The following is a 22433-nucleotide window of genomic DNA, read 5'->3' as shown; positions in this document are numbered from 1 at the left end:
TAGACATTCGCCCCTTTGCTCCTTAAGGGCTTCCCTCACCCGGGAAGAGGGAAGAAGAAGATTGAGCCATGTAAGATAGCACCCTCTTTACGACAAACCCTCAACAAATAGGAGGAAGCCATTTAGCTTTCATGAATAATGTTTTGATTTATTTTATTTTATTTTTTTTTTTTATTTATTTTTATTTTTTAATTTTATCTTGATTGGCTTTCACAAGGTAAGAAAAGGAGAAGGGTGCCTAACACCTTCCCTCTCTTCCCTTTGATGCCTAGAGTCTTGGTTATAGGGATTGGGAGTCATTTTTCTCAAAGAAAGGGAGGCCCATCCTTGTTCAAGTGGTTGATGGGTGGCAACTCCTCTCGTGGCCATGATGTGATGTCCATATCCAATAGGATTTCCATAATCACCCTCCTCCTCGGAGTCTGGATCTTCTTCGGCCTTATCCAGCAGCTTCGTAGTGACACCCATGGTGGTGATAGATCCGAGGTCGAGCTCTGGGAACGCTTGCCTTGTCATCCAGCAGCAAAGCTTGAAGCCTTACAAAAGGCTACAGTACCGAGGTCCTCTATCATCTCATCAAATTCTACCGAAGGCTATGGTACGGAATCCCGTCTTTGATCCCCTTGGTGAGAATAGCTTTGCGCTCAGCGGCAGTGACCTTCAGCTCCTCGGCTTCTTTCGTCAACCTCTCGACCTCCCTCTGAAGCTACTCATCTTTTGCTGCCACCTCGGCCTCCAACTTGTTGATGACCTCGACAGCCTTCTCCACTCTGGCCTGGTATTCCGTAGCCACTGCCTCAATAGCTTTCACATTCACAGACTACTGCTCTAATTGCTTTAGGAGCGTGTGAACCATGGAGTTGGCCTACGAAAGAAATAAATTTCAATAAGTATCGAAGAACAACCTAAGTGACAACATAATAATGAGATCGGGACATACCACCATGAGATAACATAGTGTTTTTGTGCCCATTTCAGGAGCCCACTGTTCAGCAAGCCAGGAGATCTCCTCAGGGAAAATGACCTCAGTGCTCTTTTTGAGGCTGATCCAAAAGTCCATGATACTTCAGTACTCCTTGGGGCCCTCACTTTAAGAGCCAGCCCGAGGATGACTAGACTAAAACTCAGAAGACTAGGTCACCTCGATCTGATGGGGCAGAGACCTCCTCTCTTGGTCCTCCTCGACCAAGTTGATAATCAGAAATTCCTCGGCCTTAGCAAGGGCAGCGGGCTCAATTTCCGGTTCCTAGGAAGAATCACCTCGGGATGTCTTCCTCTTTCTCTTCTTCATCCCAAAGAAGAGTTGAGTCGATGAAAGACCAGCCATAATACCTACAAAAGACGAGCGAAAGTCAGTCAAAGCAATATAAAAGAAAGTATCATGAAAAGACGAAGTACCCGCACTCGAAGTGACAACCTACCCAAGGGACTCAGCCCAGCCTTAACAAGCTTCTCCTCAGCCAAATAGTCCTCTAATCTTAGGCCGAGCCCTGCTAGTTCGCACATCCTTTTTTTCATCTTCCTATCCATCCGGTCCCTGAGGTCCTTGATGCCTTTCCTCCAATGTGTTGGGAAAGGCCACCCCCCATCAACAGCAAGAGTGAAGTATCTCCTCTTCTAGGTTGGGACCTTCAAGGGATACTCATGAAGGAGTTTATATCCAGGCCAATAAGATATGTAATAACTAAATTTATTCTCAGCCTTTGGACTAGCGTGATTCTTCTTTATGGAACATACTCAGCTGAAGGTATCTAAGTCTAAGACAAGGTCAAAGTCATGAAAGAGAGAGATAGTACCGACTAAGGTGCAAACTGAGTTCAGGTTGAGCTGATCGATGGTGACATCAAAAAATTTTAAAAATTCAATAATAAAGGAATGAAGTGGAAAGTGAAGCCCGGCAATCAGGTGCTCCGCGAAGATGATTATCTCCTCGTGCTCGTGTTCCCAGGGAAAACCCTCCAAGGGAAAGTAGTAACCATAATTGTCAAGGAATTTGTACCAAGCAACTAGAGCACGAATTTGCTCGATGGACATCGTGGAAGGACCGTAGCTATCTGGTTCTCAAGGATGACGTACACGGATTGAAGGTGCTTCATGAAGACGATTATCTCCTCGTGCTCGTGTTCCCAGGGAAAACTCTCCAAGGGAAAGTAGTAACCATAATGGTCAGGGAATTTGTACCGAGCAACTGGAGCACGAATTTTGTCGACGAACATCGTGGAAGGACCGAAGCTGTCTGGTTCTCAAGGATGATGTACACGGCTTGAAGATGAAGCCTTCTTATGAGAGGCTCTTTGGTCCTGAACCAAGGTACCCACCTCGGCCAGACCGAACTCTAGATCTTGAGCCGAGGTGTTCTCCTAGGCCCGACCAAACCCCGCATTCTCTTCACCAAACAAGACACTACTACTAGGCATGACGGGAACAAAGACAAAGGAAAAAACTAAAGAAAGGGAAGACGACTTACCTAAAAGGAAGAAGACCGACCTCAAGAAAGGATGACCGACCTGGAGACACCGAAGTTAGCGTGCAACCTCCAGAATGCGAGAGCTCAAAAAAAGACAAAGAAAATGGGACCCCAAGGCCCCTATTTATAGCCAGTGTAGCTGATGACGAACGATTCAGACCGATCAGATCTGATGGCTCCCAAGAGGGGTGGTTGCATGACCTTCAAGGTCGAATTTGGTTGAGCACACGTTTGAATTCTACGGAATTTATGTTCGCGTGACATTTGTACATTCCCGAGACATGATCTAACCTAAAGGTTGAGCCATTTGGGTCAGTCTAGTTTGATCCATAGACTGGACCTCAACCAAATCAGAGGCCGGGAAAAATTCACCCAGACTCGTCATGGACTCCCACACTGAGTTAACCACCTCTGGTATGGGAGTGGGGGCAATTGATGAGGGGTAATTTGGCCTGACTTGTCAACATTTGAACATGTGGATTGACCTAGTGACACGAATGACAACTCAGCGTTCCCTACCACCTTAGTGAGCCAGGTCAACTTGGGTACCTCAGCACGTCGGCCAAGACCGAGGTCTGAGTAGCTCATGATGGCCCGACTTGCCGAGGTGACATGTAGCCAACTTCTAGAAGCTAGCCAGCTATCTCCGACCTCTCTAGGATAACATCGCATGTCCGCAAGCCTTATCCTTATCCTACTCAAATCGAATGGACTTGATAAGCCTTATCAGTTCACATGAAGTCTACGTCCGAATGTGAAACAGATTCCTAGTAGAGCGGGCTGAGGATTTTAGAGGTCTTTCGTAAGACCTACAATAGCTCACCTATATAAGGGCACCAATCCCAACATTATAAGGTATGCGCGATTATTTTCTCACTAGCCTTCTTACTTACAAGAATTCATCTCACATGCAATTACTAATTTAAGCATCGGAGCACCTACATCGGGTAAGCCACTTCGAGTCCTCTAAGTTCACTTTTTTTCACTTTGATCGGCTAACTAAGTGGACCGATGTTTGAACTGTCATCCAGTTAGGAGCAACCAAATCGTGCACCATCAGGTGCCAACTCGGAATTGATGACAATATATGAGTGGGTGTTAGTAAAATAAGTGGGGTATTTAAAATTTTAAATTATTGTAGGTCCGCAGTGAAAATTAAAATTCTAAGGTGGAGTGAAAATGGGAGAGGAAAATCAATGATGTGATGATTTAATGAAAAATAATTGAATGAAAAAGAAAGGGAGAGAAAAGCAAACGTCGTGGTCTGTCGTCATTGATGTAATGATTTGTCAAGAAATTGACACAAATCTTGGCATAGACCTCAACCTTACACTATAGTGAGTGGTAAGAGTCATGACTCTAGCGTCAATGTTGAGTGAATCATCCTTTACTTGGTTGGCCAGTGGTTATCAAGAAGAAAAATCAATCTCGGACTTGTGTTTATATTATGCAATATGGATTACGGGTGCAAGTCGGGCGAGTTTGGTTGGGTTGAGGCCAACCCTAGCCAAATCCTAAGTTCTAATCCCCCAACCCTAATCTTAACCTAATTCGACCTTCAACTCGATTTACCCAACCTTAACCTTAACCTTAACTAAATTCCTTTAACCCTAACCCAACCCAAAGTCAACTTCGGGTTGGGCAGGGCTCGGATTGGACCTAACACAACCTACTTCCCATTCATTAAAATCTCATAAAACTATTTAATCTCAAATCTTAACTCAATTTTCACTATATATTAATTCTATGTTTTATTAGTATTTGTTTGTTGATGTTTTTATTGGTTTTTTTAGTACAAAATTCAAAAAAAAATAAGTGTTTGAAATGACTATATTTTATTATGAGTTATGACTTATGATAGCTCTTTTATGCGCGGCAAACATTAGAGAGGAGATGAAGAATAAAATATTCAAATATGTTATTAAGGTTTTAGTCTTTTCATTTGGGATTAAGTGAAGTGATTATCTTAAAAGAAAGACATGATAGTAAGTAGTGAGGGCTATACAACTATCACACATCTAAATAAATCAATGTATGATACATAATATATATAGCATATGTTTATATATGGCATATATTATAGAGTCAGGTTTGGGTTGGGTCGAGTTGTCCAAAGTGTCAACCCTAACCCTAACCCAACCCAATCCAACCTTTTTGGATTGAGTTAGGGTTAGGTTCGGGCCAACCCGGCCCAAGTTGCAGCCTTAATATGGACATGTCTACAATTGAACCAGAAGGTCGGCTCACCATCTGATGGCCCAGGCCCAGTCCTCCATTATCATCGTAACTTGAGTATAAAACATAGAGGAGGCTTCTTTTCTGAATTGGGTGCAGTCCATACAGAGGAGGCTTCTTTTCTGAATTGGGGGTAGTCCATATAATTGTGATTTACTTATTTCTCCGTCTCATCTTCTTTTCTGATATGATGTTGTAAAACACAGAGGAGGCTTAATGCTTAATACACCGATAAGGAGGTGACTACATGTCAAACACCTAAAGAGAGCTCTAGCACTCTTACCAAAGAGAGCTCAAGATCTCCTACCAAAGAAGGCTCTAGTCTTCTTGCCAAAGAAGAACCAGCTACTATATAGAGGACTCTTACCAAAGAGAGATCAATCAGAGCAAAAAGGAAACTTTCTTCTTAGCAAGTTTCCTACTGAAGACCTTTCCTTATTTCTTTATTTCTATTCTTGTAATTGTTTCTAATTTGTTCTTTATTATTTCTATATAAATATTCATCCATGTACAGTTATTCATCATAGTGGAATTCGACCCATTCTTTTAATCTTTGTCTTTCTAGCTTTAACTTGGTATTAGAGCCATGGCTTACAACACCCCCATTGTTTCTGAGATAATGAGCTCGAGCTCAACCTCTTCCCAGAATTCTTCCCTACCAATTAACATCAGTTCTATTACTAATATTTCGCATTATCTGACAATCAAAGTCAATGGCGAAAATTTTCTTCTCTGGAAAGCTTAATTGCTTTTAGTACTTCGAGCCCACAAGTTGATGGGTCTCATTGACGGATCAGCCAAGCCTTCCTCAAAAGTGATTCCAGATCCTGTTGATAGCAATAAGAGAATTTTGAACCCATAATTCTCCACTTGGATGCAGTTAGATCAGTTGGTCCTAATCTGGCTTATAGCTTCTTTAACTGAAGGAGTCCTAGCACAAGTCGTTGGACTCTCTACAGCCACTGAAGTCTAGAATACTCTGAAGAAATCTTCCTTTTCTCATTCTCGATCTAGGGTACTTCAACTCAGACATCAACTTCAAAATCTCAAGAAAGGGAACTTGTCTATTAGAGATTATGTTTAGAAAGCCAAAACAATTGCAGATAGCCTTTTTGCAATCTCAGAACCAGTAGAAAAAGCATATCTGGTTTTATACTTCCTATCCGGCTTGGGCAGTGAGTATGAATCCCTTATTACAGCTATTACAAATTGAGCTGATGCAGATCAACTCAATATTAGTGATGTTCTTGGATTACTTCTGAGTCATGAAGCCTAGCTTTTACAACACAATTTTTCCAGTGAAAATCCATATGCAAAGAATAATAATAAAAATTCGACTAACAGTTCTCAACCCTCTTAGAGTTCTTACAATCAAGGCAGGGGTGGCAACAATCATGGCAGAGGCAGGGGGCGTGGTGGTCAGTCCTCAGGCCATGGATAAGGTTATGCAAATGGAAAATACTATTATCTGTCAGTTTTGTAACAAACCAGGCCATGGAGCACTGAAATGTTACAAAAGATTTGATCTCTCATGTCAATGAGAGAACACTATGCATCTGGCAGACCCTACAGCCTTTCACAGTGGCATCTCACACAATGACTCTACATTTGGAACCGGATTTGATTCAATCTGGTATCCGGATAGTGGTGCCACTCATCACATGATACCAGGTGCTGATAACCTACAAGTCCGAACTAAATACCAAGGTTCTGATCATGTCAATATTGGTAATGGAACAGGTTTGACTATAAATAATACAGGGTCGGCATCTTTAGTTTGCAATCAGAATCTATTTGCCTTGAAGAATATCTTTCATGTTCCTTCTCTTACTAAAAATTTGCTACCTATAAGTAGATTTACCAAGGATAATAATCTAATTTTTTATGGTATTCTTCACCGCTTTAGTTGTCCTCGTATGCATGAGCAGAATGGTAGTGTTGAGCAAAAACATCGGCACATTATTGAGTCCACATTGTCTCTACTGGTGTCCTCCTCTCTCCCCTAGTCCTTCTAGGCAGATGCTGCTGAAAATGTCGTCTTCCTCATCAATCGACTGCTAACTTCGGACTTTGGTAATCTCACTCCTTATGAGAAATTATTTGGAAAGCCTCTAATTATTCTATGCTAAAGGTTTTTGGTTGTAAGTGTTATCCTCTTCTTCGGCCTTATAATGTGCACAAGATGGATTTTCTCTCTACTCTCTATATCTTTATTGGCTACAGCAACAATCACAAAGGGTACCATTGTTACAATCCTACTACTGGCAAAGAGATAATTGCCAGACATGTTGTCTTCAATGAACACTCCTTTCCCGGATCAGCACAATCATCGCCACCTTCCGTCCCTATTACCCCTACTAGAGTTCTTCTTCCTTTCTTGGGCACCATTAGTGGCGACACGTGTCCATTTCCTGCGGCTCCTAAGGTATCCTCTTCTCCTCTACCATCTATATCTGTTACTAATGAGGCATCTGCTACTTCCTCCTCTGAGCCAGAACAGAAATTTTCTCTCAGTATTGATTCCCTGCCAGTTTTGCACGCCCGCCCTATTCAAAAACTATTGGACAAAACTCCTGTTGTAGACCCTCCAGTGCACACTCATACAATGATAACAAGGTCTATGACGTCTAGGTCGGCTCAGGCATTAACTGCCACTTGCCATCCTCTCCCGGTTGCTTTAATGCATGATGTTCATACTCTTGAGGAACCCTCCTCCTATGGACATGCTTCGAAGTCTCCTCACTAGTGGGCTGCCGAATTTCATGCCTTGCTTCAGAATGGTACTTGAGAATTGGTTACCTATGATGCTTCTATGAACGTGGTTGGCTCGAAATGGGTTTTTAAAATCAAACGGCACCATGACGGTTCCATTGATCACTACAAAGATCGTCTTGCTACACAAGGCTTCACTCAGGTTCCGGGCGTCGACTTCACTAAGACTTTCAGCCCTGTAGTCAAACCTGCTACTATGCGCACTGTTCTTGCTCTTGCAGTTTCCCATGGTTGGGACATTTGGTAGTTGGATGTTCATAATGCCTTTCTTAATAGCTTCATTATAGAGACTATTTTTATGCATCAATCGAAAGGCTTTGAGGACAGCAATTATCCCCATCATGTCTGCAAACTTCATAAGGCTCTCAATGGGCTCAAACAAGCTCCTTGAGCTTGGTTTTCTCGGTTGAGTAATCGTCTATATGACCTCAGTTTTTGGGGTTCCTAGTGTGACCCCTCTCTGTTCATCTACAACCGAGAACAAATTACCATTTACATTCTTTCTTATGTTGATGATATTCTCATTACTAGATCCTCCTCTGCTCATGTCTCTCAGCTTATCAGCAATTTATCTTAGACCTTTGCTTTGAAAGACTTGGGGTCGCTGCACTACTTCCTTGGTGTTGAATCTCATCATGATGCAACTGGATTGTTTCTTTCTCAACGTAAGTATATTTTGGATCTTTTGTTGAAGACTAACCTTGCTATGGCCAAACCTGTTTCTAGTCCAATGGCCACCTCATCCCAGCTCTCTCAGTTTAATGGTGAACCGCTCCCTGATCCCACTCAGTACCGGAGCATTGTAGGTGCTCTTCAATACGTCACTCTGACAAGACCTGATGTCGCCTTCGTAGTAAATAAAGTTTGTCAGTTTTTATAAGCTCCTACTGATGAACACTAGGGCGCAGTAAAGAGGATTCTGAGGTATCTCAAATGAACCATTGACTCCGGTTTTCTTTTCTCGACACACTTGTTGGACAGATTGACAGTATACTCCAATGTTGTTTGGCTGGCTGCCCTGATGACAAATGTTCTACTAGCGCATATGGTATTTTTCTTGGTTCTCATTTGATTTCCTAGAGAGCTAAGAAGCAACCTACAATAGCTCGGTCTAGCAAAGAGGCTGAATTTCGAGCTCTAGCTAATACCACCACCGAACTCTTGTGGCTAAATTCTCTTCTCTCTGATTTGGTGGTCAAACTTAAGTCTCCACCAGTTCTCTACTGTGATAATATTGGGGTCACGTATCTTGCTTTTCATCCCATTTTCTAGGCCCATAATAAACATATTGAGGTTGACTTTCATTTCCTTTGAGATCTCATTGTCAAGAAGTGTCCGATCGTGCAATTCCTTCCCATACAGGATCAACTTGCTGATATTTTCACTAAACCACTTTCATCTTCCTGGTTTGAATGGCTTTGGTCCAAGCTTCAAGTGCTTGCAGCCCACTTTCACTTGAGGGGGCGTATTGATGAAAGAGTGATTGGTTTTACATAGAATTAAACTTTGAATGTTTCATGTTGAAACATGACATACCAAACACATATCTACTATAAACACCTAGCTAGCATTGATGTTGAGACTATAAACATTAAGTATTAACCAAATAAGTTTCTCCTCACCTTTGAAATTTGCACCATCTACACTACTCAAAACATTTCAGCCTGAAATGGGAATGATACCAAACACAATCTAGACAAGGGTGAAGCCGTGAAGTCAGCTATTCATGAAAGGAAAAGAACCTGAATTTGAGGCTTGACCTACATAATAGACAAACCCATAATTGAACTTGGCTGAAACTTCCACTTCTTTTCACTTTTGATGAGTGGTCTATGGTTTCAGACTTTCACCCTGTTGTTAGCTTTCTTCCTTTTTTTTATCTGATTTGTTGTAGTCTATATAACTTCATTAGAGATGGTGACTACTTGTTCTTAGCTTTCTTCCTTTGTTTCTATATAACTATATTTCAATGAGCCACACTTTACTAAATTCACTCTTATTCACTAATGCATATATTTTTCACTTAATTTAGGCCCTGTTTGGATAGGCTTTTATAAAGTATTTTCATAATAAAAGACTCATAGTCTTTATTCAACACTCATTCTATCAGAGGTATTTCCATCAATGAAATTCTTAAAAAAAGGAGTGCATTTTTTGTATAAAAAAAATTAAAAACCTTGGAGACCCTTTATTTCACAGTTTAATTGTTTAATATCTGTGAGAAAAACAAGCAATTAACCAAATGAATAAATAACTGTTATCCAAGAGCTGGATGAGGTCAAGAATAGTTTAGTGATTGAGTGAGAAACATCAGCTCTTTGGACTAAATAGATTTTCTGGTCTGGTCCATTGCATTCTCCTCGTAAATGGCAGCATGGTGGGTCTACTATATGTTACATTGCAATGCATTATTGTAATAATTTGAACCAAATCATAAGACGTGTCCACTACTTCTAAGACAAGCTGATATTTATTTAGATATACTTGTCAAATTTGTCTCACCACCGTCTTAGCAGGATCTTATTTTTTGTATAATGGGGATATTTCTGAAATTTAAATATAAAAAACATCATTTTATTATTATTATTATTATTATTATTATTATTATTATTATTATTATTATTATTATTATTATTATAGGTAGACCGTAGAGTCCATTGGATGAATAGTAAAGCGAGTTAACTGGACTAATTAAAGCATTACAACTTTACAAGATCACGAGCAATCAATCCCTTTCAATAGAAAGGACACAGACAAAGCAGATCGGGTTTTTATTTATTTATTTATTTATTTTTATGAGAATGGATTTGTCTTGTTCCTTCGCTCACTACCCATCCACATCATGAGTTTAAATTAACTGTCTTTTTGGCTCGAGTGATAATTATCATAATTTGGTCTCCCGACTTTTATAAAATGCAATAATTCAGTATTTAATTTTTTTTTCAAACGTTCATGCGATGTGAAAAGATACAAATGCCCTTCTCTAATTTTCTTTCTTAACCAGTTCTTTGTATTGGTTGTAATACGCGGAAGATGACACCGAAAAATTAAATATCGTGGGAAAATTGTTAGGAGAACGTCATGAGAGTTGTAGCAACTTTGCTTTGTCTGAGATTTCTTTCTCCAATTCTGTTACAAACTGAGTTGTGCCTCTTGAATCAGAGCCAGATTCACATGAGAAGTCGGCTTCAAGAACTAGAGAAGGAGACACGGTTGATGATTATCAACAGTGGGTGGAGCGAAACTATACAGGGCTTGATCCAAAATCAGAAGCCTCTCTCACCTTCAACCTCTTCGTCGTCCTCGTCTCCAGATTCGCCGAAGGAGCAGGTCTCTAACGTGCAACCGAGAATCTTCCCCTGGAGCTGTTCAATGATGAGCACAGGATGACGACGCATATTCTATACACGGCATCCCCTGTTTTAAGATTGGATTCATGGCTGCTAATCTGCCAATTCTCGAAGCCCATGAGGAAACAAAAAATGGAAATCAAATAGAGAAATTCTTTTAGACATTAAAAGTGAGAGAGAAGGCCGGTGTGTGCGATGCAGTGCCAACTGCCAACAACGGTGATCTTCACGTTAGTTGGATCTCGGTGCTGTCAGTCCGCGAACACGGCATTGATGCTGCAACTATTGCAAGGTTTAGACGGTTGATTCCACAACATTCCGTAGTTGAGCTTCAGATTTTCTTTGAATTTTTAGGTGGTTATTTGGCTACCGTACAAGTTCCATCTCTCCTTGGGATATACAATGGCAGTTCTTCCGATTCTTCAGTTTAAAGAGAAGATCGTTCAAACGGTGAAGCAAAACCTGAGAGACTGGTTCAGGGAAGAGCACGCAGCTCTCGCAAATATTGCACAGAAATGGGTACACCAAATCTGGAATTATTGCTGTCACTCAACCTCGTCCAGTTGCCACAGTCATGGTTGCGGGGTGATTTCGTCTATCTCCTTTCTCTTTTGCTTTCTTTTTTTCCCTTCCTGCTATGACATATGAGAGATTCTCCAACACCATTCTCCACTTTGACTGCACCAGAGTTCTCTTTTGTTTGAGTACTTTTCCTCTTCTTTCCATTCTCTGTTATTGCTTTTCTTTTCACCTCTTTGGTCGAGACAGCTGGTTTCGTATTCTCCTCATCCTCCTCTGTGTTCTCAATTACTTCTTCGCCGATCTCATCTTTCAATGAGACATTTTCATTTTATGCAAGTTCTGTTTAATCTTCTTGAGTAAGAAGATAATAAATAGTGTTTTTTTTTTATTATTTTCAAGAGTAATTTTAACATTTTCAAAAGTCTTGAATCGCTTTCAAAAGTTTCGGTACTTGATTGTCACATTTTAAAGTTAGAGGACCAAATTATCACTCAAACCAAATTACAGGTACTAATCAGAAAATTTTACTAAATTATAATGCTTTATTTAAGTGGAAAGTTGGAGTAATACCACTTGCTCAGCTACCAAACAACAAGCAATACCTGGTTAAGGTTTGGTCTTACTGAAAATTTGACAAATTTTAAATCCAAGTAGATCCAAGTTGCATTCCTAATAAATTGAAGAGTTTAGAAGAGCTTCTCCACAGACCAAAATGGACATGGTTTGAACTAGTAGGAAATTATTTGGTAGTAAGGATGCGGAGACGAAAGGAAAAATCCTTTTATAAAGTAAAATGAAGAGCTTATTGTCTAAGGAGCGTCCTACAACATGAATGTTTTTGCTTTATTTGTTTATGGTATCTCCACATCAGCAAAAAAAAAAAACAAACAAACAAACAAACAAAAACATGTTTTTTTTCAAAAAACAAAATATGTTTTTGGAGCCTACAAAATTATGATGTTAAAACAAAACAAATTTTCTAGTATAGAAATTATATGATTTATGGAACATGATGTTGAGTAATCGAATGAAAACATGTTTTTGAAACCAGGATCAAGAACATGGTTTTTATTTCTGTTTTGAAAACAAAACGCACATACACAACCGAAAACATGTTTTTTTTTTTGTGTGTGTGTGTTTGTCTTAGGAAACAATTCATATTGTAGAACCCCCCCTAAAATGTTCTTAGACCATGTTTGGAAGCTTAAAAATAAGTGCTTATTTGGGCCATTAAACACTTATTGGCATTTGAGAAATAAGTATGAAATAAGTGTTTATTTTAAAAATAAGGGCTTGTTTTTTAAGTCCAAATTTTCAGCTTTTTTTAAGTGCTTATACTATAAGCACTTATTCAATTTTTTTCTTCTAAAATTATCCTTGTTGAATTTTATAAAAGTAGTTCTATGAAAGCATTTTTACGAAAACACTTTTAAGAAAGAACCATTTATGAAAGTACTTTTGTAAGCACTTTTGTGAAACCACTTTTGTAAAAGCACTTTTATAAAAGTACTTTTAGGAAAGCACTTTTGTGAAAGTTTCATAAAAGTGCTTTCATAAGGGTACTTTCTTAAAAATGCTTTCGTAAAAGTACTTTTATAGAAGTGTTTTCATAAAAGTATTGTTATAAAAGTGTGAAAGTGTTCATAAAAGTGTTTTATAAACGTACTTTCATAAAAGTGTTTTTATAAAAATAATTTAATAGAAGTGCTTTCAAATGGTATATTTTGAAATTTTAAAAGAAAATGAAGGACAAAATAATCACAAATGCTTATTTAAGTGCTTATTAGAGAAAGACTATCAAACACCCAATATAAAATAAGTGCTTCCTTTAAAAATTAAGCACTTGAAAAAATTGGGTGCTAAATACAAATAAGTACTTATTCGAATAAGCACTTGTTTTTAAACACTTTTTTTTAACTTAAGCACTCCCAAACATGACCTTATATTTCTTGTATAACACATCCTTAGCTCAAGAATTTTTCAATCTGCGTAAGTGTATATTTCACTATTATAGTCATAAAGTTAGTACTTCAACAAGCCAAAACTTTGCTTTTGATCTGTTTTACATGGAAGCAAAAGCAGCCTTGGCTAAAACATTTGGCAGGATGGATCTAAAGTTGTAGTGGCTGCTATGAAAAGAATTAAAATGTGTTGCCACAGTGGCGTTGCCGAAATGGGACTCAGTCACTGCAAAGTCTGTTCAAACAAACTATGACAGATAAAACATAGAAGTGCGGAGATGTTCCCGATGCAAGGCTGTAAAGGCTGTTCAAACAGTATTTGAACGGGCCTTGCAGTGACTGAAGCCGAACTCAGTGTTGCCATTGCATTTTGGATCTATCAATACAATTTGAGAAATATATATTGTCACATCATATATACATGTGAGAAATATATATTGTCATTTCAAAGTACATACATGTGAGAAAGAGAAACATTAAATTTGACATTTTGATAAAAATAGCAATTTCCATTAATTAAATCAAGTAAACAAAATGCGTGCAATGAAAATCAATACCATTTTACCAAACACCTCCTATGATTATGTTGATGAAACGTTTTATAGAGTTCACATCTGCGCCCCACAACATCCCACAGCACATCCCGTTATGAATTGGGAATATCTCCCGATAATGACATATTCCCAATCCACGGTGAGGATGTGCTGTAGGACGTTGTGGAGCGCCCTCTTAAGGGGCGCAGATCTGAACTCCGTTTTATATGCCTAAAAATCCATGAAAACCTCCGGGACAGGGTGCCCTCGCAAAGTTTATGCAGTGTGTACTAAAATTACATATTCCTCATCATATTGCAAGTTGACCTTAATACCAAAATAATCTCCATTGAAAAATACATACAATTGTGGAATCTGACACACTCCAAACCCATATGACTATTTGAAAGTGCTAGTGGAATATTGGTGCATCTGTGGTGGCTTTTATAACATATACAATGGATGGTCTTTTAGTTAGGTGGCGTTTGATAAATCTAAAATCTAAAAAATTAAAAAGATATTAAAAGTGTCTAAAGTCTAAAAAGTGATATAATTGTTTTTCGATTTTTAGAGGCTCTGAATAAAGAAGGTTGTTCGTATTGGATCAAACATTCTGTTGAAATTCAATAATTTTACTATTTTACTCTTAAATTAGACTATTCGGTAATTTTGTATTCAACTTGTACTATTTCATAAAAATAATTTATTAAATTCAAAAAAAATATTGAAAAATATGAATAAATTATAAAAATTAAAAAAATAATAATTTATTAAAATAAGAAAAATTTGAAACTACATATAAATTTATAAATTAAACATAAATTATTAAAAGTAAAAATAATAACGAAAATAGTAATAAAGTCCATAAAGCAATAAAAAAATATTTAATGATTAGAAAATAATATCTTAAACTATTAAAATGTTTAATAATTAATAAAAATTAAAATAATTAATACAAATAAAATCTACTCAGTGAAGAAGAAAGATGAATAGGGTGAGCAGAGGATGGAAGAAGAAGAAGAAGGTTGGAGGGATCACTCGCAATCGCTGGTTAGCTGGAGGAGTCACTTGTCGCCACTATTGAGAGTTGTAGTGGTGATTTAAAATGAAAAACAAAGGATGGAAGCCGTGGGACCACAGAGGAAGAAGAAGAAGAAGAAGAAGAAGAAAGAGAGAAGTCCGGAACTCAGTGTCGCTGGTTCGTCGAAGGAGTCACTTGCTACCACTGTCAAGAGTTGCAATAGCGATCGAAAATGAAAAACAGATGACGGAAGCCATGGGACCACAAAGGAGAAGGAGGAGGAGGAGGAGGAGGAGAAGAAGAAGAAGAAGAAAAAGAAGAAAGAAAGAAAGAAAGAAAGAAAGAAAGAAAGAAGAGAGAGAGAGAAGGCTGGAACTCACTGCTACGTCAAGCAGAGAAGATGAATAGTGAGAGGGATAAATGCAAGCATTTTTTAAGGGTATTTTGGACTTTCGGCCAAGTCTGAAATGCATGTGAATGCGTTCAACACTTGGCCCAAGTCTTATTATTTCGGATTTGAAAATAATTTTTAGACCCAAATTCAAATACACTTCCAAACACCTCTCACATCTGAAAAGCAATATTTTCAGACTTTAGAGGTCTGAAAAGTATTATCAAATGCCACCTTAGACCCTAAAATTTCAAGGGGGAGGGGGGTCTTTGTCATATGGCCTTTCCGGTTTTTCAATTCATTTGGCAATGAAAGATAGAAAGTTGAAAAGACTTATGCCCTAAAAAGTTAATAAAAGCCCAAAATGGTGAAAAATCTATATATAAACCGGAAACCAAGCTTTCGGTCTTTCTATACCTAAACTCTTCCATTTAATGGTTTGGTAGACCATGGTAGATTAGGATATTTATCAATCCGCCTAAATCTTTAAAGAAAAGACCCAAAAAACTCATTATGTCTTTTGATCATTTGGGCTACGGGGAGATCTTCCTAAAAAAATTGCTAAACAACACCTAAATATATACAAATTGGCATGGAAAGAGAGTGAGAGACACCCAGATGCATATATGGCTTCCATTCCTAAACAACTGACCACTAATATGTCTTCATAGTGGTGTAAATGGTCACAGTGTGCTCTGATTTCTGCATAATGGAGGTAGTGCTGCGAACAACCGCATTGAAGATTCAGAAACTAAACTAATTAATCCGAGAATTAATGGAGGAAAGAAGAAAAGGGTGGTCTATCATTAGGCTTTGTGATAATAATGACGGCTGCGAAGCAAAGTCGTAATGAGAGAAGTGTGGGCCTTTGGAGACTGAGAGGAGAAATATCTTCATCCAATAAGACTAGTGTTCGATCGTAATGATAGAAGTAGAAGCTATTTGTGATTGGTCTGCGTGTTTTCTTTGAGTTCATTGAAGATGGTAGTGGTGGGAACTGGGAAAAAGACGTAGAAGACAGACTCATATACCCAGTAAGCAGCTCCAGGTTCTGGCTCAAGAGGGCTCCACATGTTCACCATTTTAAGTTTGGTCCACTCTGTTCCCCACCTTTTCTCTTTAATTAAACCAAGTTGAAATCTCTAGAGCTGAAGTTACGTTACTGGATGAGAGCCCAACAAACGCTATGCAGACGATTTCGAACAGGGTTGCCACTGAAGAATTATAATCTACAAGTGAATTGGTTCCTTGACTGGGGTAAAAGTTCTTTGTTCTATATTGGGCTATTGGCCAAGTCTTCACTTCCTCATATAAAGATCAGTCATCAGTGTGCAGGCACGATATTAGACTGCCTGATCAGATCGTTCTCTCCTTCTCTGTTGCATCTCATGGATATTTGAGGACTGCCCGGCCCCATCACATTGAGATTCTTGGTTTAGATCATATCTGCAATCTACTTATGATGTCTGATTGCTGGTTAATCACTTTTATCTCTAAAAAAAGTTTGACCATGTGATTTTGCATTGGAAATATTCCACATTTCTATCGCTTTGTACAGGATTCCCAACTTCGCCCCACGTTACGTTGAAAGAATCATCCTAACCAAGAAAGAAAGAAAACATAGACAGCAAATCCAATGAGGATCAGATCGACATGGATTTGTTCCATTTGCACAAAAGTTGTTCGATGACTTATGGCTACGGAGGGAACAGCTGGGGGTTCTCTCAGACAAATCGTTCGAGCCAGAGGCCCAGCGGTTCTATCAGACAAAATTTCTGCACTAGAATTTTTGAGCCTACATATCTCAAACTTTTCTTTACTTTTCCAACGGTGGATAACAAAACTACGTTGCGTATTTTCATATGATAACATGGATTTTGTGTGATTGTATTTGTTTCTTCCACTGGTAGATGGTCCTACGTTCCTTCGAAGAAGTGAAGTTCCTCCCTATTAGCTCCATCATCAAGAAAAAGTGTATTTCAGTGGGTCTGTATGTGTCTCTGTCATCAACAGAAGAATAAAAGAAGGGAGAAAAAGAACATTCAAGTAAAACATATAACACCGGGCATTTGTTCTGTGGGTTCCTTGTTTGAGAGAGATCCCGTTCAGTCTGTTTTCTAACAAATTCAAAACTGGATTTACGCAAACTCTAAGGTGCAGGAACTGCACCAGGAAGTAAAAAAAAAATTGAATCAGTAATAAAGTAATGCGGTCAATTTTAAATCTTTAATATTATTAAAACGTGAAAATACTGTAAATACTTTATGAAATACTAGCAGGGTGCCCCTAATAAGAATACAATAACATGTTAAATTGGCAATTTTGTTCATCTACGCAGATTTAAAGTTAGTTACTTGAATAAATGAAGCAAATTAATTTAGTGTGCTTTAATTAGTTAATTTAACTTAATTGATTAAATATGGTCAATTAATTAATTATTAATTTAATTAATATAATTAAATATTTAAATTACATTAATTATTCAAATTTAAAACAAATAATTTTATAATTATAATTAATAACTTTAAAATAATTATAAAATCTTAAAAATTACATTTAAGCAAAATTAAGTAATTTAACATATAATATGATTCACTAAGACATTTTAACAAGTGGAGGGATGGGGGGGATGGGAGGGAAGGGTTGAATTCTTGGAGAGCGAGAGAGAGTGAGAGAAGAAGTAATGTTTTAAAATATTAGTTCATTTTTGTTCCATGAAATTCGATTCAAACATTAAAGAGATAGATGAAAAGGTCCAGCTTGGCCCAAAAATTCTAGGCTTGGTTTGGGCCTAGCCTTACAAATTTTTAGCCCAAACTTTGGCTCAATACTTTAATCCAGTCTGAGCTCACATTAGGCTCACAAATTTTCAAGTCAAGCTTGATCCCAACCAACCTAAGCCCACCTAATTCAAAATTCAAGGCTTGGGCCTAGGTTTTTTGTTCAAGCTTGGCCTCGGGCTTGAGTGTGCATTAGGCCCACAAGTTTCCAAGTGGTTTGTTTCCAATACTTCAATCCCAACTTGGGGCTTGCCTATTTGGAACATAATTAGAAGACTTAATTAATTAATTAATTAAAAATATATATTAAAAGTATTTTTTATCTTGTAAATAATATTAAAAGTTCATCCAATACTTCAATCCCAACTCGGGGCTTGCCTAGATGAAGCATAATAAGAAGACTTAATTAATTAATTAATTATATTGACTAATTGAAAAAATATATAAAATCATTTATTATCTTGTAAAAGTTCATGGAGAGAGTGATTGAAGATAAATGAAAATTTGAAAATAAAGATAAATAAAAAATTAAAAATAGTATTGTAGTGGGAGTGGAGATAGAGATAGGGCTATCAACAAGTCGGGTCCAAGTAGAACTAGAACCAACCCGACAAGAATCACTAAAGACCCGAAACTAAACCGGACCCAATAAGGTTTGTAATTTAGGCCCAGAACCAAACCAATTGGTTCTTAATAAACCTACTGAAAATATTATATATAATATTAATTTATTTAATAGATGTATATATATATATACATACACACACAGATATATATATATATATATATATATATATATATATAGCTTGGGTCGAGCTTGAATCAGTTCGTGACTAGGTGGAATTGGCTCCAACTCGATAAGAAATGACACAATATGTCATGAACCGAAACTGAACTAACCCAATCAGTCTAGGTCTATCAAGTCTAACCCGACCCACTGATAGCCCTAGAGAGAGAGAGTAATAAATGAAAAGTAAAGAGAGTAATAACAATTTTGCGGCAATAATGTAATTACATGTTGATAGCACTCTTGTAATTACATGAAAACTTAATGTCATATGCACAACTAAAAAAGAGGCAATGATTGATTTCAATGGCACTCTTATAATTGGTAAAAACTCAATGTGACAAATAATGGCATTCTTATAATTATATGAAAACTCAATGTCCTATACACAACTAAAAAAGAGGCAATGATTGCTGTTATGGCACTCTTGTAATTAGTAAAAAATCAATGTTACAAATAATGGCACTCTTGTAATTAGTAAAAATTTCAAAGAGACAAATAATGGCATTCTTATAATTAGAAAATGCTCATGAACATCACATGAACCATTTGTGCCAAAATAGAAAAATATTTCATACATGCCCATATAACCTTCACATGCTAGGTTTCCATTTCAAGCAAAATAGGCACTCTATCCATACTCATTTTGCTTTTAGTATATATATAATGATTACCATGTGATACCTTTAGTGTAATTGGTCCAAAATACACTATATTTGAACTCATGGGTTTATAATTTATCATCGTCTCATTTCAGTAGCACATGAAAATATGTCTAGAGAGTGTCCCGTTTCGAGGCAATTCACTAAGGCCCGTTCTTTTTATTTTTTTTGGATTTTGAGAGGGCGAAAGTTAGTCAATGGGATTTTGGTTCCATTAACCAAGGGGGTCCATCGAAAATTTATTTTCCTTGGGTATTACTTACTTAGGTAAGTGGATAAGTAACTTTCCCACCTATGAGGAAAGTTTCCAACCCTTGGATGGAACAAAATTGCCCCTTCTAATAATGGATTTTTATGGCTAAAACATTCATTTTTTTTATTTACCTTGGAATAAAAGAACATGGGTAAATGAACTTACTCGAGTAACTATTTCCTAGGAAATACTTACCTAAAGAAATGCATTTACCCGTGTAAGTAACTTCGCAAAAAGTGAAGGAAGCCTAAGATCTATAAATGAGCTGATTTTATTTGACATCTGGATTGGCAAATGCATGTAAAAACTTAGAGCAACACTCAAGAGGATCTAGATATGTAAATTGGCAAGAAATAGTACAATTTGTTGGACTTTTTTCGTCTTAATTCTCTCCCACTAGTGGGCATGGGAGTTGGAACCATCTAATTAGTTGGGTACACTTTAATATGGTTTCCAATAACAGGTAAATTCAGTTCTGCTACCAATAGACAACTAGAAAGTCGCCATAGAGGTAGCTTCAAAGGATATAGTTCTAGTTGGGAGAGCTCAGAGCTTACTACCCCTACATATATTGGAAACCTAACTATGGCACCCACTTTATCCCTTAAGAATGGTGGAAAACTTAGAAAAATGGAAGCTTTGAACAACATAATGATGGTTTTTTTGCTTCACGTTGGGAGATCAGTGAACTTTGGGATGGATAGGCATATTACACAGTGAGAATTCTACTTTCTAGGGAGACCATGCAACTATGAAGAAAGTTCTCCCAACAAATAAAATATTGGTAATTCAGGGTACAAAGCTTATATTTGATGCAAATAGGACTTTGGTGACTCACATGATATGATTATAAGAAATAAAAGTTTTTTGTTCATGTTGGAAGTCCAAATAGTCCTCGCAACCAAGCTTGGAAGAAGTTCCAAGATTTAATGAACCAAAGCCAATACATTGAAATTACTTTGCCTAAGCAATCAGATCAAGCTTGAAGTATATATCGGACTTGCTTAACATCAATTGATTGCATTCAGTTTCTTTTGCTACAAGGGTTTATTTTGTGGTCATGATGAATCTAAAGTTCTACTAATTAATTGCTCTTGATATTCAAAAAGCTATTGTAAATGTTGTTGCAATTCTTGGAGATGTGTTATTTTCTATTATAATTTATGAGTCATGTGATATAAACAAATGGTTGTTGCTTTGCATTATGTGCATAAAAGAAAAAGTTTTGTTGAGCATTTTCTTGGGATTGTACATATTAGTGATACTATTGTTTCATCCCTTAAGGAAATAATTGAATCATTATTTTTGTAAGTATGGATTGGCTATGATGGTGTTAGCAATATGCAGAGTGAGTTTAATGGTCTTAAAAATTTAATTTTGAAAGAAACCCATCTGTTTTTTATGTTCACCACTTTACTCATCAACTACAACTTACACTAGTTGTTGTTGCAATCACATTCAAGTTGCTTCATTTTTTTAATTTAACTACTAATTTTTTGAACATTGTTGGAGGCTCATGTAAACATCATGATATGCTTTGAGAGAAACAAATTGCAAAACTTAAATAAGCATTGGAAAATGGAGAAATTCTCAGTGGGCAAGCCTTATATCAAGAAACTAGTTTGAAATGACCTTGTGATACTCAATGGAGTTCATATTGTGGTACATTAATGAGTTTAATTCTTATATTTTCTTTAGTGATTAATGTACTTGAGACTATTGTAAAAGATGGTTCAAATTCAAAACAAAGGGCCTTTGAGATTAAGTTGGTACATTTGATTTTGTATTTACTTTACATTTGATGAAAATGTCATGGGAATCAAATGAATTATAACAAGCATTGCAAAGGAAAGATTAAGATATCATTAATGTTATGAAACCAAATCAAGATTTCTAAGGAACGATTACAAATGATGCAAGAGAACGGTTGGAAAGATTTATTGAATGAATTCTCCTTATTTTGTGGCAATCATGATATTGGCATCCTTAGTTTGGATGAAATATTTGTAGTTGAAGGGAGATTACGACGTAAAGCTCAAAAAATTACAAGTTTATACCACTATCGTGTTGAGTTATTCTACAATGTTATAGTTATGCAACTTCAAGAGCTCAATGATCGGTTCATTGAGGTAAATACCGAATTGCTTCTTTAGCATGCTTAAATCCAAATAATGCTTTCTCTACTTTTAACAAGCAAAAATTGATTCGCCTTACTCATTTTTTACCTATGTGAATTTTCTCCAGTCAATCTTATGGCATTTGATAATTAATTGGAGACTTACATTATTGATATGCATAGCGCTAGTGAATTTTTAAATTTGAAGAGAATTAGTAGCCTTGCAAAGAAGTTAGTTGAGACAAGAAGGATTTTGTTTATCCATTGGTTTATTGGCTTGTGAAATTATCATTGATTTTACCTATTGCCACAACTTCTATAAAAAGGGTACTTTTTGCAATGAAGATAGTGAAAAATCGACTACATAATTGAATGGGAGATCATTGGATGAATGATTATTTGGTCACATATATTGAAAGAGATGTATTTAATAGCATTGATAAGGAGTTCGTCATGCAACACTTCCAAAATATGAAAACTCGTCGAGGGAAACTATGAGATGTATCTATTTGTCATAAAATGTTTAAAGTGAAAGCATTTTAATCTCATTTTTGTTTTAATTATTCAAATATTAAAACTAAGC

The 22433-nt window shown here is 37.0% G+C and overlaps 1 protein-coding gene across 1 annotated transcript; it reads left to right on the top strand.

Moving 5' to 3' along the window:
- Positions 1-16076: 16076 nt before the first annotated feature.
- On the top strand, positions 16077-22222 carry LOC148877030 (General transcription factor 2-related zinc finger protein). Its single transcript, XM_088968541.1, has 4 exons — positions 16077-16140; positions 20771-20808; positions 21624-21863; positions 22100-22222. Exons 1-4 carry the CDS (start codon positions 16077-16079, stop codon positions 22220-22222), a joined length of 465 nt encoding a protein of 154 aa, XP_088824667.1.
- The last annotated feature ends 211 nt before the right edge of the window (positions 22223-22433 follow it).

This window comes from Nelumbo lutea, chromosome 1, assembly GCF_056320005.1.
Source record: "Nelumbo lutea isolate HS-2025 chromosome 1, American lotus-T2T, whole genome shotgun sequence".
Lineage (NCBI taxonomy): Eukaryota > Viridiplantae > Streptophyta > Magnoliopsida > Proteales > Nelumbonaceae > Nelumbo > Nelumbo lutea.
This window is presented reverse-complemented; position numbering and strand designations above follow the sequence as displayed.

Excerpts from the sequence above, each read along its gene's own strand:
- LOC148877030 (XM_088968541.1), top strand. The coding sequence starts at position 16,077 with ATGACGGCTGCGAAGCAAAGTCGTAATGAGAGAAGTGTGGGCCTTTGG. Across the intron at positions 16,141-20,770 it reads TTGGAGACTGAGAGGAGAAA|GCTACAAGGGTTTATTTTGT; the intron begins TATCTTCATCCA and ends TCAGTTTCTTTT. Across the intron at positions 20,809-21,623 it reads GTGGTCATGATGAATCTAAA|ATTTCTAAGGAACGATTACA; the intron begins GTTCTACTAATT and ends AACCAAATCAAG.